General features: G+C 38.6%; 1 protein-coding gene across 32 annotated transcripts in view; it reads right to left on the bottom strand.

Annotated features, from left to right (window-relative positions):
* Positions 1-18,003, bottom strand: part of CAMK2B (calcium/calmodulin dependent protein kinase II beta) — a 207,910-nt gene that overhangs the window by 27,735 nt on the left and 162,172 nt on the right. For 27 of the 32 annotated variants that reach the window (XM_026671386.2, XM_087969681.1, XM_087969686.1 and 24 more), the window contains 2 exons: positions 11,277-11,317; positions 10,840-10,911 (listed from right to left, as the gene is read on the bottom strand). In XM_026671386.2, the coding sequence (XP_026527171.1) occupies positions 10,840-10,911; positions 11,277-11,317 (113 nt within the window). The remainder of the gene's footprint in view (positions 1-10,839; positions 10,912-11,276; positions 11,318-18,003) is intronic. The other 5 variants (XM_087969684.1, XM_087969682.1, XM_087969703.1 and 2 more) reach the window with 1 other exon arrangement.

Here is an 18,003-nt window from a genome sequence, read left to right as displayed (position 1 = left end):
TGGGGATGCAAAGAAAAACCCACAAATAACTTCAGGTAAAATACAGGACTCTCTGAAAACATGCGGTGTGGCTGTTTCAAGATGCACAATAAGGAGGCACTGGAAGAAAGATGGACTGCATGGTCGAGTTGCCAGAAGAAAGCCATTACTACGCAAATGCCACAAAGTATCTCACTTACAATACGCCAAACAGCACAGAGACAAGCCTCAAAACTTCTGGCACACAGTCACTTGGAGTGATGAGACCAAAATTGAGCTTTTGGGCCACAACCATAAAGGCTACATTTGGAAGTGGAGTCAACAAGGCCTATGATGAAAAGTACACCATTCCTACTATGAAACACGGATGTGGATCACTGATGTTTTGGGGATGTGTGAGCTACAGAGGCACAGGGAATTTGTTCAGAATTGATGGCAAGATTAAAAATACTGGAGGAAAATTTGCATTCATCAGCCCGGAAGCTGTGCATGGGAGGTACTTGGACATTCCAACATGACAATGATCCTAAACACAAGCCCAAGTCGACCTGTCATTGGCTACAGCAGAATAAAGTGAAGGTTCTGGAGTGGCCATCTCAGTCTCCTGACCTCAATATCATTGAGCCACTCTGGGGAGATCTCAAATGTGTAGTTTATGCAAGACAGCCGAAGAATTTACAGGAACTGGAGGCTTTTTGCCAGGAAGAATGGGCAGCTTTACCATCTGAGAAGATAAAGAGCCTCATCCACACATACCACAAAAGACTTCAAGCTGTCATTGATGTTAAAGGGGGCAATACACCATATTAAGAACTGAGGTACGTAAACTTTTGATCAGGGTCATTTGGTAGTTTCTGTTGTCATTATGATATAAAAAGAGTAAACACAGTTGATTGATAATAAATGGCTTCAGCCAACCACTAACCATGAGTGAAAGAAGTTTTTGTGTTATCATTCATATTCTCTGAAAAATGGCCAATGAATCATAAATTCTGCCAGGGTGTGTAAACTTATGAGCACAACTGTATTTGATGTGGTCTAAGATTTATCCACATATATATCTCTACCTACTTTAGTAAGAGTGAATGTGCATGTGTGGCCAATTTATGACCTGGTGCTACATATGCTTAAAGGTGTTGTGTGAATAAAATGGGGAAGGAGAAGAGACACATGCACATTAATAAACCTTTGAAACAACTAAATAGTAAAGGATGGTGCAGGATCTTCCAAATTCAATTTTTGGCATTTCCTGTTAAATGAACAGGTAACTTGAGATGATTTTTCTTTGTCAGGAACCTTTAAAAAATCCTATCAATCACCGTTAAACTGCCTTCTCCAAGTTGATGCATTTCAGACAGGCTGTGCAACAGGGATATTGTAGTCCCAATGCATTTAAAGGAGATCAGATTGGAGAAGGCTGCTGCTGACCCCAACACAAGGTTACAGAATAACAGAGTTGAAAGAGACCATGGAGGACCCTTACTCAAGCAGGAAAGCTTAAACCGCTTCAGACAAATGGTTGTCCAATCTCAGTTAGATGAACAATGAATCTGAGCTGCTAAAACAACCTCCTTGGTTCCTGCTTCTTAAGCTATTTTCAAAGTAGGCTTGATCCTAAGCTCACTAGCAATTTGGAGAGTAATTGTGCTGCGTTATGACTTAGAACAACAGCAGCTTATGAAAGGAAGTACTGAACCAAAATGTAAAGAAATGGATCATAGTTCAGTCATTTTTAGATAATTGTGAAAACAAGGTATCTTTTTTGCACAGCTGATACCTACAATCCAGTTTGTGCAAATCTGCTAAGTATTCCAGGCATAATATGAATTACTATAATGGCTTGCGTGGTTGGACTTAAAGGCTAGAGACCTAACTGTGCAAGCCTGGTACAGCTCAATAGTCCTTTTTACACGAGGGGTTGGGGATCTTGAAGAATGAGTTCATAAAAAGGCAGGTTTCGGTACTCACCAATTACCTATTGACACTGGCCCCAGCATTACCCATTTAAGAGGCTATTCAGAACCAGCAATAAAAGCAAAGCATCTTGACTGCCACTGAGAGGAACTGAACAAAACTATGTTTGAGGGTTGCAGATGAAAGTGAATTCCCTTCTGAAGAGATTGGAACGATGGGTGGGAGTATCAGCCGGGGAGGGGAAACAGGAGTGAATGAAAGCAAAAAAACCACCTTAGGTTTCACATCTCTTTTCAAGATCCAACCTTGTGTTTCTTGCCCCCACTGGCAAACTCTGAATTGATCAGCATTCTTCACCAGCCGCTCTGTAATATTTAATATGCCACATAGGGCTCTAGCTATTGAAATCTCTGAAGGGTTGGCCTCCTTGCCTTCAACAAAGCCAAGCTCTTGCTTAATAGACAATTGGAGAATTGGGCTGGGGGGGAGGGAACCATCCATTTTGCTCAATCAAAGGCAGTTTTCAACCCTGTTTCTTTGGAAGGCAAATATTTGTTCCCCTTGATCACAGAAGGAATCTGTAGTTCCTACCGCACTGAAGAAACTGACAAGCCTTTTCCCCATATATATTATGATCTAGGGTGCTTCTATGTTGTGGAAAAAACTTCCAGAGTCCTATTAAGTTTATTCTCTTGAATCTTTCCTAGTATCAACTACATAAATTGACTATAGAGAAATTTGCCATCTTATTCAATTAACACTTTCTCGTTAAAAGGAAGGGCCAACAACTGACATAGCTTGGGAAATGATCACTATCTACCAATACACTGAAAATAGCATTTATCACATAATGTTAGCATTTCAAAGTGCCTCTTTTAAGCTCATAAGAGAACCAAATAACTGGAATACATAACATTCTTCATCATTAAAACCAGTCCAAAGTCTAGTTTTAAATTAAATAATGTCAAAGAAAGCTGTTGAAGATAAATGGACTGCAGACATTGAATATGAATATGCATCTCATAGAAGAAAAGAAGTAGTTTGTGCTATAAGAAAGAAGTTCAACCTTGTTGTTTTGATCAATGATAACAGCCCATTTACTGCATTTTTAACACTCTGCTCCTTCCTAGTGCATGTATGATGTAGATGTGCTCTATTCTCTTCTGGACAACTCCATGTACTGTTTTGGATTCATACAATTTAATTTAAATCTGCTGTCTCCATCTCTTGACCTCTTTTAATACTTTTTGTACCGAAAAATTAGCAGGCAAAGAAAACCTTTCAATAAAAATATGCCACAGGCATTTAAAGAATTAGTCTCATTGTCTAATTTGTATAATTTTCATATAAGCAAAAATTGCAGAACGAGGTTACCTATAACTGCCCAATATACACTGCTCAAAAAAATAAAGGGAACACAAAAATAAGACATCCTAGATCTGAATGAATGAAATATTCTTATTAAATGCTTTGTTCATTACATAGTTGAATGTGCTGACAACAAAATCACACAAAAATTATCAATGGAAATCAAATTTAGCAACCCATGGAGGTCTGGATTTGGAGTTACACTCAAAATTAAAGTGGAACTATACTAAGAGCACAGGGCACCAGTGGCGAATTTGCCAATCTTTTTTTTTTTTTGAAAGTTTTATTTCGGTTTTCACAAAAACAAAATACAAATAAAACATCTTTTTTGAAAATAGCATGGTCCCAGGTTATCACTTCTTCATACAGACACCAAACTCAATTTCATGCTCATTTTTATATTCTATTCCATATCTTATTACCGTTTTATATTTTCTACATAGTTTTTCCCCTCTTTTAATTTTCTCAACTTTATTTTAATTATCTCATCTCAGTCAGATCATTATATTTATACTTTTGTCTGTCCTGTTTCAATTTCATATTATCTTTTCTTATTAAACAAATTTTTCCCTGTAGTTACCAATTGGAGTATGACACCTTTATATCTTTTAATTTTATCCATTCAAACTCTTATTTAAGCTTCAATGTATACCTTTAAGATTATAGCATTCAATATAATACATAACTTCCAATCGAATTCTGCTTGGTACATTCTTAAAATACACACTATATTCTTAAAAAGAAAAAATTATATATATATGTAAATAAAGCACACATTCCATTCCAATTCAATTCTATCATTAATATTCATTAAAATCTTAACATCTTTAACACTTCTTTTCAATTAAATATCGTACTTCCTTGGGAACACTTATAAACTTTCCATAGTTAATTCTTTTTTTCCCCATTTCTCACTTATATTTTTATAAATCATTACTAATAATTAAAAATGTTCCCATTTAATTCTCTCAATCATTTTAATTCATTTATTTATTACCAAACATTCAACTACATTACAGTAAATATTTTATCCATCATTTTAATCATATTTTCTAAAATTATTTCTGTTTATAATATAACAATGCTATCTTATGTACACCTTTGCAGAATCCCTTTTGCAATTAAATTATCACCCATTATCTCTAAACAAGCTTATGGTTACAATCCTTATATCTTTTCCCTGTTTCTCCATTTCTTGTTTCTGTCTTTTACAACTTCTTTTCCTTGCCTTCTTCCCCCTCTTCTTCTCCCTCCCCTTTTTACCCCCTCGTCTCTCTACTTCTAACTCCCTCTTCTGTTGCTTTCTAATATTATACTTATCTTTCAAATTGTTCTTCTTCTTTTTGGTTGTTTTTTCTAGTCTTAAACCTTTCACTCTCTTCCCCCCCACCCCCACTTAAAATTATTTGATCATTAAAGATGGCTTCTTCTTTGTCCCAATCTTCTTGTTCTGCAAGCATTTCTTATTGTTTCTCATAGTTCCAGATCTCCATTTCTAAGAATTGAAATACGAAGCCAAAAGAACCTCTCCCTTCTTGTGCATCTTCTTTCCATTTTTTAAGTTCCATTTTCAGTTCTTCTAAGAGTGATACCATTTTAAAGACTTTTAAACAACCACCCGGTTAATTTTAGTCATCCAGATGCAAAAACCAAAAATCACCAAGTAATCCAAATAATCCAAGGCTGTTTCTTTCTGCTTCTTTTTTCCACTTTCTTTTCCTGGGGTTCTATTATTTTGTTACCAAGTTTCAATTAAGATGTATCTTTGAGGAATCTTGTTGAAATTTCACTGTTAAGTTCCTTTTAGTTACAGTTCCATTCCTTAGTTCCAGGTAGTCTCCTCCATTTTTCCAGATCCTGCCCTTTTATTCTTTTTTTTCTCCTTTCCTGCTTTTAAAAACTTTTAAATATCCAGAAATCTTTATTATCCCTTTGACTTTTATGTTCAGCTTAGATGCCTATTAATGTCAAAGTGGATTTTTTTTTCAATTTCTTGCTTAAGTCTCTTAGCTGTCAGTATAAGGAAGGGAAGAAAAAAAAACCTAATCCTTTCCCTTCTCTCTCTCTCCTTTGCAGCTTCAAAATCTTCTTTGGGAACAATGTTATTAAATTTAAATTCCAGGGTACCTTATTTGTTGCTTTTGCTGTTTGACCCAGTCAACCGAAACTTTCTCTGCTTATCTTCCTCCTGCACATTCTTTTCCGGTCGAGTTCTTCTTTGTGGTGGCCATTTCTGACCACTGCTGCAACCGCTTTCAGGAAAGGGAGTAATGGCCAGCTGGGGAGGAGAGATGCGGCTCTCCTCAACCCTGCTGGCAGTCTCCCCCCTCTTCACCACCTCTACGGGGTGGCTTAGCCCTGAAACCAGCCGGCTCGGGGTGCTCCAGCGGCGAGCATGGATTGAAACCTCGCAGAGGCGAGGTTTTGGTCTGTCGCCGAAGAAGCTCAAACCGGAAGCTCCCGAATTTGCCAATCTTGGCATTCTCTGGCAAATGTCAAACATCCTGCACGGTGTTGGGCTGTAAGCACAATCCCCACCTGTGGATGTCAGGTCCTCATACCACCTTCATGGAGTCTGTTTCTGACCATTTGAGCAGCCACATGCACATTTGTGGCCCGCTGGAGGTCATTTTGCAGGGCTCTGGCAGTGCTCCTCCTGTCTCTCCTTGCACAAAGGCGGAGGTAGCGGTCCTGATGCTGGATTGTTGCCCTCCTACGGCCTTCTCCACGTCTCCTGGTAGTGCCTCCATGCTCTGGACACTACGCTGACAGACACAGCAAACCTTGCCACAGCTCGCATTGATGTGCCATTCTGGATGAGCTACACTATCTGAGCCACTTGTGTGGGTTGTAGACTCCGTCTCATGCTACCACTAGAGTGAAAGCACCGCCAGCATTCAAAAGTGACCAAACAATCAGCCAGAAAGCAAAGGAACTGAGAAGTGGTCTGTGGTCACCACCTGCAGAACCACTCCTTTATTGGGGATGTCTTGCTAACTGCCTATGCTTTCCACCTGTTGTCTATTCCATTTGCACAACAGCATGTGAAATTGATTGTCAATCAGTGTTGCTACCTAAGTGGACAGTTTGATTTCACAGAAGTGTGATTGACTTGGAGTTACATTGTGTTGTTTAAGTGTTCCCTTTATTTTTTTGAGCAGTGTATTTTCAATCTTCATTCTTCTGAAGATTCATTAAAATCCCAGTTGTGGAATTTTAGTTCCCTTCAAAAGCAACACAAACTTCAAGGTATCTTCCTGGCCAATGGGTGAACTTTAACATCATCATTCTCTAAATGAACCTCAGTTCATTTTAGTGGCATTGTTAGCTATGCTAAAATTTTCAAGATAAGCCAGGCCACGAATTAAAAAAGAATCGGCAGTTAATTTTTTTGCCAACATTCTAAGTTGCATCGATCTTCACCACTCTTTACTTTCTTGAAATCTTTTCCTGGCAATATTGAATTATAATCTACAGACATTTTAAAGAAACATTACACTAATATACTTCTCTCAATTAATTTGTCATCTAGTGCATTCCACACTACATATTGGTATAATCTGGCCATTTTACTATAATTTCGATATGATTTGGAAGTTCTGGAGATGTGCTTCACATTCATATACTGATGATAATCTTAAATACATCAAAATACAGAACCTGGAAGATTGAGTTTTCATCTTTCACAGTCCAAATGTTAAGACTTCATATATATATGTATATATATATATATATATAAGACACACATTAAGACTGAACTATGCACCCTGACTAAAGTACTGACAGCCAACGGCTTCCACAAAAGCAAAATCACCAGCTTGATCCACAAAAACACACTGAAACATAATAGAGACCCAGAAGATGAACAGACCTATGGAACAGCTGTCCTGCCCTACATAAGAGGTACTACAGACAAAATTAGTAAGGTACTACACAGACATCACATCAGGACTGCCTTCAAAACAGACAGAAAAATAGCAGCCATCCTTAGCAACCCCAAAGATAAAATTGACCTGGAAAACCAAGGCATATACGAAGTCCCCTGTGCATCATGCCCGGCCACATACATTGGACAGACCAATAGAAGAATAAGCACCCGCCTGGATGAACACAAAAATGCAGTCAAAAATCTGGAACACACTTCCTCACTAGTCCAACACATGGAAGCCACAGGTCATAGCATCAACTTCAATGGCACCAAAACCCTGGCCACTATAGAAAACCCTAATCACAGAATCATCAGAGAAGCCATAGAGATTGAAAAAAGACCAGAAAGCATGAACAGAAGAGATGATTCCACCAGGCTGTCAATCATTTGGAAGCCTGCACTCACAAACAAAAATCTCCACACCACAAGCCAGGCAAACACCTGGGCACAAACAGATCCCCTGATACCTCCAGCTCAAACACACCCCAACCAGGCACCCAGATGAAACCCAGCTTCCTAACTAATGATAGCCGTCCATTTACCCGAAGCCAAGCTGCACTAAAGGCCTCCATTAAAGCAACACAATGCTGCCAGCCAATCAAGATACAAAAAGAGCCAAAAAACAGACAGAAGATATTAGAGACACCAATCAAGCAGAACACAGCAAACTCCGAGACCAATAAACACAGACCAAGACTCCCAACCAATCAGGATGAAGAAAAACCATTCTGGCACAGCAATAGGCTGCCCCAAATTCAAATCTGAAACTACTGTAAAAGTCTGACTCACAGACGGACACAATACAGAAGCCTGATGATGGCAGATGAGATTCTGCTGAAACGTTGCTACAACTTTAAAAGAACTACAATGACGTGGGAAAATACCCGAACCAAGCCGAACACCATACATGTAAGTACCCGAAAACTTAAGAAAACATATATATATATATATATATATATATATATATATATATATATATATGTGTGTGTGTGTGTGTGTGTGTGTGTGTGTGTGTGTGTGTGTGTGTGTTATTCAGCTTTGTTCGGGTATTTTCCCACATCATTATAGTTGTGCTTTTAAAGTTGTAGCAACGTTTCGGCAGAATCTCATCTGCCATCATCAAGCTTCTGTATTGTACGAACACAATACAGAAGCCTGATGATGGCAACTTTAAAAGCACAACTATAATGACGTGGGAAAATACCTGAACAAAGCTGAATACCATACATATAAATACCCACGAAAACTTAAGAAAACACACACACACACACACACACATATATATTTCTTTAATAACATTATTACAAAACTGATATTTATTTGGTAGAAGAGCTCTAACCAAGCTACTGATCCTGTGTTCAAATGCAGGACCCCCTCATTATTTAAAGAATTTCATATCTGCCACCTTTGAGATGATACTTAATATATTCATATTGCAATGATTTTTTTAAAGAAAACTGTTGCTTAGTGTCTTAATTTGGGCTAGCATGCTTCATATAGAATTATTTAGAGCAGTAATTGTTGCTTTAAAGAGTTCATACTAATGTGATCAGATTTGCTTCTTATAAAGTCAATCTGTGGTTTAGTTTGTTGCTCTCTTCTTTTTCTGTTCTGTGTTTAAAGTTATGGCACAGTTTGTCTATCAAAAAGAGAAATGAAGCAGAATAGATATAATTCTGGAAAGAGAAATCAGTCCAGGTTTGATGTGGCAATGAACCTACCTACTGAAAATAAAGACCAAAATAGAAGTTTCTTTAAGGTTCACAAATACAGCTTCTGAGAGCTTTAAAACTTCTATAATAATTCTAATTCCTTCATCTGTTAATGCTTCAGTGACTTGTTGACAGTGTAATAAAAGGTTTAAATAGTTCCTATACATATTAATCTAATGCCTACTTTACAGCTTTTTCCTCTATATTTTATGTAATTATTTACAATAATTACATAAAAATAATAACAACCTAGAATCTGTAACGCCTATGAAAACTAATGGGGCTCTGCAGATCAATGAATGTTTACTATGCCATACATAGTTATATCCCAGAATTATTGTTCCAGGAGTGTTAAAATAGTTATATTTTTTGTACTTTTTTATACCTGACGAAAAGACTAGGCTTGTGGTAGTTTGGGATAGACCCTCAGCAGAATAAAATATTTAGAGGAAAGTAAGAGATTTAAAATGGAAGGCTTGAATCTTCCACCATACAGAACCTGGGCCTGAATTGATACATGTCAATGGTTGTTCAATCAAGTACTACATTGCCTCCAGAGTGAAATCACCTTTGCTAGAAGTATTTAAAGAAAGAAAAGTGGACACCTGTCAGGTGTTGAAACAGTGAGGAAGGCTCAATTAAGGCTTCTCTCTAACCTCTCATATTCCACGATTGTACAATTTTATCCTCCTTTTCTAACCAGGTATGGTAATTCTTTCTCAATGTCAACCAAACACATCTGGAAAGTACCAGATCGGAGATATCTACTTTATAATATCTATGTCTAAATTTAAAAGCATGCTGAAGTCACATCAAACTCAAGTGGTCTTGGATTTTTCTACTCAGAAACAACTGTTTTAATAGTAACCTAGAATTGCTGTCCCTTTTGAGGAACTTTAGCTTTCCTAAGGTTACTTAATACATTACTCCCAAATGTGATTTATAACTATACTTTATTTTCCATGTACTAGAACCATATTTAGGTAGTGTTCCTATAGGTGTTCAAGTTTTCATTTTTTGAAAACTGAAAAAGTTTTCATTTTGCTGGTTTCTCCAGTGGATTTCAGACTTGCCCTATTGAAGTCTCATTTAGCACCAAATCATAATGTAGCAATGAAGTTATGAATATTGAAGTTTCTGTAACCAACATGACCTCTGGATTGAACACATCTGGAAAGGAGGTTTTGATACTCAGACACAAAGTACAAATTTGCACAAAGCAGACCAGGAGCACTGTCCACAGATGGGATTCAGAGAGAGTTTAAAGGCGAAAAAAAATTACTCAACAATCACAATTACTGGAATCTATTATTTCTCAGAAGGACTGATGAGACAAGGTGTAATTTTAAGACACTCTTATCTACTCTTTCTGACCAAGAAGAAAAAAAGAGATCTTTGTTTTTCTTTTTTTGAGGACAAGGTGGGGAAATTATTTTGATTGTCTGCTGGGATATAAGACAGTATTCATTTGCAATTCAAATATCCTTATCTTGTGGCTTGTATTATTGCATGGGAGAACCTGAGTCATCCCAATCAATGTGGAATATACTGTGGTTTAATTTTGTTACCAGGAAGCAAATTAAAACATTTAAGGTTGAACTGGATTCTAGGTGGCAAGGTCAACTGAATGGGGTCTTCTAGTTTAGACTGCCTCAAGAGTTAATGGAGGATAAGGATATTTATGGAGGATAAGCAGAAGGACCATGAAGAAATTCTGACCTGTCTCCCAACAATGGAGCAAGAATAGCATGGAACAATTTAGGGATTCACAACAGTATCAGACAAGCTAGCGGCAGAGCATAGAGTTGAAGTCATCTTAAATCATGTACAGTTGTATCAGCAAGCATTAAAGAACAACTCTAGTAGCAACACCACAAGGAAATCAATGTCCCATTTTTTTGTATAAAAACAGAAAGAAAAATAGAAGGGAAACTGTACCAGAGCGGCTGGAGGAAGGGTTCCTTTTGGGCTGGTAACTCCGGTGCTGCCTTTGGTGCTGTTTGTCTGAGGCTGTATCAAACATACACATTTTTGTCAATGAATGAACACAAAGAACTTTTCATTTAGATAATATATATCAAAGCTATTTAAACTCATAAAGGGTGTATCGCTTCATGATTTACATAGCAATTATGTACAGATAAAGCTTTGGAAAAGAATGGGCTCTCCTTTCACTGCCGTTCAGAGGGTTTTAACATGTGGAGAATAGAAGAGAACGTTCATTTCTACCATTTCGCTGTTTTGCTAATTGAGTTTTTGAAAACGATCTTAGGCATACAGCAGATCAATCTCTGCTGTTAATATAGCCCAAGCCCAAGTCTTTCCCTGGTTTTCTCTTTCATGGAATGTCCCACAAAAGCCAGAAATATATTTACCTTCACACCGTCTGCTTTCTTGTTCAGTAAACTTTTAGCTGCTGCATAAGGAGGGAAGAAGAGGTTTTAGTGGCAACTCTCTTGGTGTCTTGACTGTCTAAATAGTTCTTCACACACACACACACACACACACACACACACATACACTGTTTCCCCATCCAACTGCTAAAAGGCGACTTGAGAACAATGCTTAAGTCCCAACATCTCCAAGCCAGAAGTAGACCTACAGATGAATAAGTTTCACAAACGGGCAACCTCCCAAAAGAAGGGAGGTCATTAATGGGTCTGCAATAATACAAAAGAGTGGAAGCTTTGCTCAATGGTATTTTAGACATTGTTGCTTCTCAAACTGCCATTGGTTTGGCTTGGGCACACATTATTTTGTCCAAACTGTGCCCAACCACAAGGAGGGTGTTTCTGTACAGCAGTGTTCTGTTTAACAAAGCAGTAGTCTGAATAAAGTGGGACAGGATCCTTCTATGGAGAAATTCTTCAAGCGTTCCTTCTCCCCTTTTGCTGAACTTGCAAAAGAACATGGACAGTTTCTTGAATGTTAATTCTTTTGTGCTAATAGCTCCAAGACTTACCCTAAGGACCTACTTGTTTTAGAGATGCTGACATTTGCAATGAAAATGCTAGATCTTTTCAACAAAATTGCATACAGGTTCTTTTCTATTTGAAATAAGGACTATCAGTCTTTCTTATACTAGGTAAATCTTCAAGATAACCTTGAATCTTGGAGATACCCCTGTAACTATCTTGGCAACAATCTATCTTCTTCTAAGTTGATACTATCATCACCATCATAATGAAATCTAGTCTTAGCATCTCCCAATAGTTTCCCATCCAGGGATGCCTACAAGTTAGTGTTGATACTTGATGACTGTCTGGATTAGTCCTTGCAGTTTTCTTGGCAAGACTTTTGGGAGTGGTTTGCCATTGCCTCCTTCCTAAAGCTGAGAGTGACTGGCCCAAAGTCAGTCTAATGTGGGACTAGAACTCACAGCCCCCCAGTTTGTAGCCTGGTGCCTTAAACTTCCCCACCCCCCCCCACACAAAAATTCCTCCTTTTTTCCCCTTTTTCCCTTTCCCCCCCCCCCCCCCCCCCCCCCCCCCCCCCCCCCCCCCCCCCCCCCCCCCCCCCCCCCCCCCCCCCCCCCCCCCCCCCCCCCCCCCCCCCCCCCCCACCACACAAACAGGTTCTCTTCTTTTGCACTGAGAATTTCCAAATTCTTAAACATGACCGAAGCTGATACTTGCCAATCAAGCTATATAATTCTGTCCTAGCAACAAATTTTATCTTTGAAGCAAAGTTGGAGCTCATATTCTGATTTCTAAACAAGTCACATCTGCTTCTTTATTGAAGCTACTCTATTACAGTCCATTAAGCAAGCTGCAGTTTTCCCATGTGTTAAGATTGTGACCTTATTACACCCAACATAGCATTGGTCTTTTTTCTCTGTAATTGGGATTTCCATGTAAAAGGTGGTATAGAATCATTTCATTTCCACCTACACCTCATGAGATATTGATAATCTTCAAAAATTCAATGATTACAGTACTGGCTTCTTGTGTCAGGTTGGAGTATGTCATTCAGAGAATATGGAATTCTTGGCCATTGCATGATCAGTTTTTGTTTTTGTAATTGCTTTTTGTTGCTATTATTTGGCTGAGGAGAGACCCAAGAGTGATATGGGGGGGAAAAAGCTGAACTGAAATGAAATGCATGGTAAGGCTGAGAGTGAGATTAAGAAGAGTGATAAGAGCAAATGGGGTAGGGATTAAGACTAAAGTGAATAGTCTGTTATTTGGATTTGGTTAAGAGAATTTCAGGGAATCAACAATGCCATGAGAATCCTCTAGGAATTGAACATTTGATGACTATCATGTTGTATCCAGGCAAAAAGCAGGTAATTTGTACAGTTGAATTTCTAGTGTGCAGTAAAAGAAACCAAGTTACAATCTATTATTGGATCTACTGTGAAGGTACTGATGTCAGATGGAGCACCATCTGCGCAAGAAGACAACTCCATCTGCTTCTGAATCCCAGTCTTATAACCCCCTTGGTCCCTTATTAGGTCCAGTCACCACCATTGATAGTTATTATATCAAAGGCCAGAACTCAACAAAAGTTTGCTTACCTTACAGAAATTTACAGAAGAGGAAAAGGCGAGAGAGACAGGCAGTAAGAAGGAGGATTGAAGGAGGGATGGGGAGAAAGAAAAGGAGAGAAAAAAAGGGGAGGGGAAGAGAAAAAGTGTTGAGACAGAAAGCAAAGCCTTTGGGACAGAGGCCCTGTCTTGACACCAAAGGGAGTGAAGCACCAGCACCACAGAAGCAGCACCACAGAAGCCTTTGCTCATATGCACTGGGAGGAAATGGACCACACAATCACCACACTAATGGAAGAATGGAAACTCATGGATAGAAAAAGGACTCCAAGTAAGATGACATCGTTTTCCATAATGTACAACTCTGGGACACCAGAATCAACTTCACTCGGGTTTTCTTAAACACATAACTCTTTTCCTACTCTTCCCTTAATCCTAAATATTCTGCCTCGCAAAGGTTTCCTTTTCTTTTTTCCAAGTTTACCTGTAGTTCATGATGAAGTGTGGAGTTTGTCCTAATAAACTTGACACTCTAAAAGTCAGTCCCTCCCAAATCCAGTTGTTAGAATTCCTGAAATGGGACCAAACAGGGGAGTTCCACCTTGAAGGTGGCTGCTAGATTGATGGCAGACTCCATCTCCTTGCTCTCTTTCCTCCACCCATCAATCAGTAGAATAACTTGTCTCCAGAAGTTGTGGGTGTGCCAACACTGGAGGTTTTTAAGAAGAGGCTGGACAATCATTTCCTGCTTGATCAGGGGTTGGACTAGAAGACCTCCAAGATCCCTTCCAACTCTTTTATTTTGTATTCTTTTTTGTTATCATATTGATGTATTTATTCTTGTTGGGTTACTTTGTCATTGCTTAGTTTATTGTTCTATTATATTTGCATGCCTTTCATTGTTCTTTTTTTTTTTATTATTGCAAGCTGCCTAGAGCAGTGGTGGCTAACCTTTCTGGGTTCCTGTGCTGAAAATTGTGCTCGTGTGTGCTCGCGTGCCAGCACCCAGAAGGCAATGCGCGTGGACCCTCCCGCCCCTGCGCATGCGTGATTCCCCCTGCCCCCTTACCTGCACTGGGCATCCACGTGCCTCCCAGCTGATTTTCGGCCTCCCAGAGGCTCGAGGGAAGCCTCTGCAGCCTTTGGAGGCTGAAAAATGGGCCTGTTTCATCATCACTTCTGGTACTTCCAGAAATACAGGAAATGACAAAATGAGCCTGTCTTTCAGCCTCCAAAGGCTGCAGAGGCTTCCCTGAAGCCTCTGGGAGGCAAAAAAAAAAAAAGGCCTCAAATGGGCCGAAAATCAGCTGGGAGGCATGTACAGTGAGCTAAGTTTGGCTGGGGCTCACGTGCCAGCAGAAATGACTCTGCGTGTCACCTGTGGCATGCGTACCATAGGTTTGCTATCACGGGCCTAGAATATACCCTATGACGAGATAGGCAGCAAATAAATTTAACAAATAAATAATAAACTCCCAAGAAGCATGGCCAATGGATTGTGTATTGGACTGAAAACATTTTAGTCATATAATGTTCATGGAACATGACTACAATAGTTGCTGCTACCTTTTAGCTTTAAATGGCTTCATGTATAATATACATTTTGATAGAAACAATATTGGCAAGTTCATTTGTTAAGAGCAAAGATGGGGCAATGGCGGATTTATCTCTGAACATTACAATTACTGGTCTAGCTAGTATATAGCAATGCCTCCAAATGTTAAGAAGAATCTACAACAGAAAGCATTACAGTTTATTATGCCAGGGGCAGAAGAGGAAATTACAGTTGTTCTTCAATGTTGCTATATCTCTAGCAGCATGCAAAACCTCAAACACCTCCCCCCCAAATGTGGAAAATCTGTATATTAAGGATATAGCCAATATTATACATGGTGACTTCCACTAGTTCTCCTTCCTTCTGATGAATATGTTATGGAGAATCCTTCACATTTGTAAGAGATTTATGAGCTATGTTGGAAGGTGCTGTAAAAAAGAAAGGAAGAATCCATTCCACTAGTGAACGTGTTTTCATCAACAGATAGGCAGCACTGGATCCAATTCAATGTCCTTTGTTTTTAAGACACCATAATCAAAATGATGAAGTTGATCTCAAAGAGTACTTGAAAAATACACAAGATTACTTTCTCCTCATCCCACCAGAAGGAGATAGAATATTATCTTTGTATCTTGATTTTGTTAGAAGTTATGTCAGCAAATCAGTATTCGAAATGAAGGTATTTTCCTTTGACTTAGTCCGGAAGCTTCAGCTGTTGCATTATGCAGTGGTCAAGGTGTTGAGTGGGACATGCAGCTATGTGCATAACTGAAGCAACCATAGTATTGGCTGTCAAGGAGCTATTATGCCAGATTCAAGGTGTCATTTTTGCTATATAAGACCCTAAAAAAATCTGAACAAACCACCCATCACCATTACAAATGTATGGATTGCTAAAGTCATCAGTCTATCTATCTACCTATTTCTCCATCATCTATCCATCCATCCATCTATTTTAAGTGTCCAGAGTTTCTTTGGATAGTGGGATGAGTGGCATATAATAAACTGAAAAAGTGTCCATGGCCATCCATCTCTCAAAAAGTGATGCTCCATGGTGTCCAGGAAGTGTATACTGCTAAGTATATAGAAGTATAGAATAAATATATATTAAATAACTAAATGAAATGGGCTATGGCAACAACTCTGTTGCAAGGAAAAAAATCATCATTTCTTGTGCTGGCAATTGGATGAATCCAGTAGAAATCTTGCATTGCTCAGAATTTGGAAGGGAAAAAAAATCATGATAGGTGAAGGTTCAAAAACCATTGACCTTTCTTGAACATCTTCTAATAGACAGAGGGCAACAGGAGAAGGGCACTTGACTTCATTCCAAGAGCAGAATATAATCAGAATAGCACATGTTAATCATCAACCTATTCTTGTAGAATCAGGAAGCTAAAAAATAATAATACACCTGAGAATTGGAGGACCAAATGCATTTCAAAAGGTATGTTGATCAGACAGCTACCAGAAGAATGTATATTCATCTCATGATTGTCTCTGTCCTTGGAGTTTCTTCTACTGCTTCTGTGGTCTCTCTCTCTCTGAAACTGGGGAACTGACTACATCAGTGTTTCACAACCTTGGCAACTTTAAGACCTGTGGACCTCAACTCCCAAAATTCCCCAGCCAGCTATTACTTATTATCTGGAGTTGAAGTCTATATGTCTTAAAATTGATAAGGTTGAGAAACACTGTGTTACAATATTTCATGTTCAGCATTAGAAAAGCTGCAATCAATTATTAGTCAGATAACCTTCTTGAATTTCAATTTTAAAAGAAGGTGCTAAATTAGAGAAACAAGGTTGGAATATCACAGATGATCACTGCAAAGGTTACAGGATTAACAGAAGCACTTTCTGTGGTAAAGCAAAAATCTGCAATACGTGAAGTAGTTTTAAATAAAAACTGAGAGTAAAGAGTGAACAAGAAGATTTGAAGCTTTAAAATATCTTAAATCCTTGCGGGGGCAATTTGCTGAGATGACAATAATAAAAGATGTTACTGGTGATTATGTAGCAGCAGTGGCCATAGAGGCAGAGTGGAAGAATCTGAATGGAATAATTATAACTGTTCTCAAAAAAGAAAACCTACTTATTAAGCTTTTTCTGGATCTTAAAGGAGGCAGTTTTAAGTTCAATACAAAAATGAGCCTTTGTGTCTTTTCTTCATTTAAATTATGGGAGTTGATCCAATACATGAAAAACCCTGGGTTGGAGAAGGTTGGAGAAGAATATAATGTACAGCTTTTTACACTGTACAAGGCACAAAACAGTAGGATACTTCGCTTTAAATAATTGGCATACAAAATCAAGGAGACAGGCAGTGCAGTAACATAATTTTCTCTTTTGCTTCTGTCTCCTTTTTTTCAGGCCTGAAATCTTAAGGTGGGTTTTCAGAACCACGTTAACTCAAAAGTAGCTTAGACCAATCAAATTACTGCTACCATATAGAGCTATCCATCTTGCATGCACATCAGCCAGTTTCAGCACATCAGAAGCACTTGTCCACTGTCTGAGAAGAATTTCTTCCAATTCTTCTAGTCAAGGCCCAAATCATGCACCAGGGCTACACAAATTCCATGCACCATTTACCATATTCACACTATCACAAAACTGGGGTACAGACAAACCTGTGACTACAACAAGCAACAAGAAGTTCTGGCATGAATAAAGCATCAAGGGAAACTTACGTTGGCATGCCTCAACAACTGTCTGGATGGATTAGATATGGAAGAAAGGTGTGCTCCTGGAACCTAATCCCCTTACTCTAAAGCAATGAGCTTCACCTGTTTTCTCCACTCTAAGCTGCATTTCATCTTCAGATGCTTGTAGGAACATCAAGTATACTCCAATTTTTGGTTTCTAGTCCTCCTACATTTTTCTACTAGTTCATTTGTGTTTTCATCTATAAGAGAAAACTACGAAGAATCCAACACTTGGTGCATTATCTTCAGTTTTGCCTTCATAATCATACCAGGGTATTGAATCAGAAGCATATTAACCTACCCAAGGTTAACTTATGGCTGAGCTGCAAACCTCTCTTCAAAGGACAGCAGAGT

This window comes from Notechis scutatus, chromosome 7 (assembly GCF_049901735.1).
Source record: "Notechis scutatus isolate UNSWTSFEM ecotype Mainland chromosome 7, rNotScu1.2, whole genome shotgun sequence".
NCBI lineage: Eukaryota > Metazoa > Chordata > Lepidosauria > Squamata > Elapidae > Notechis > Notechis scutatus.
This window is presented reverse-complemented; position numbering and strand designations above follow the sequence as displayed.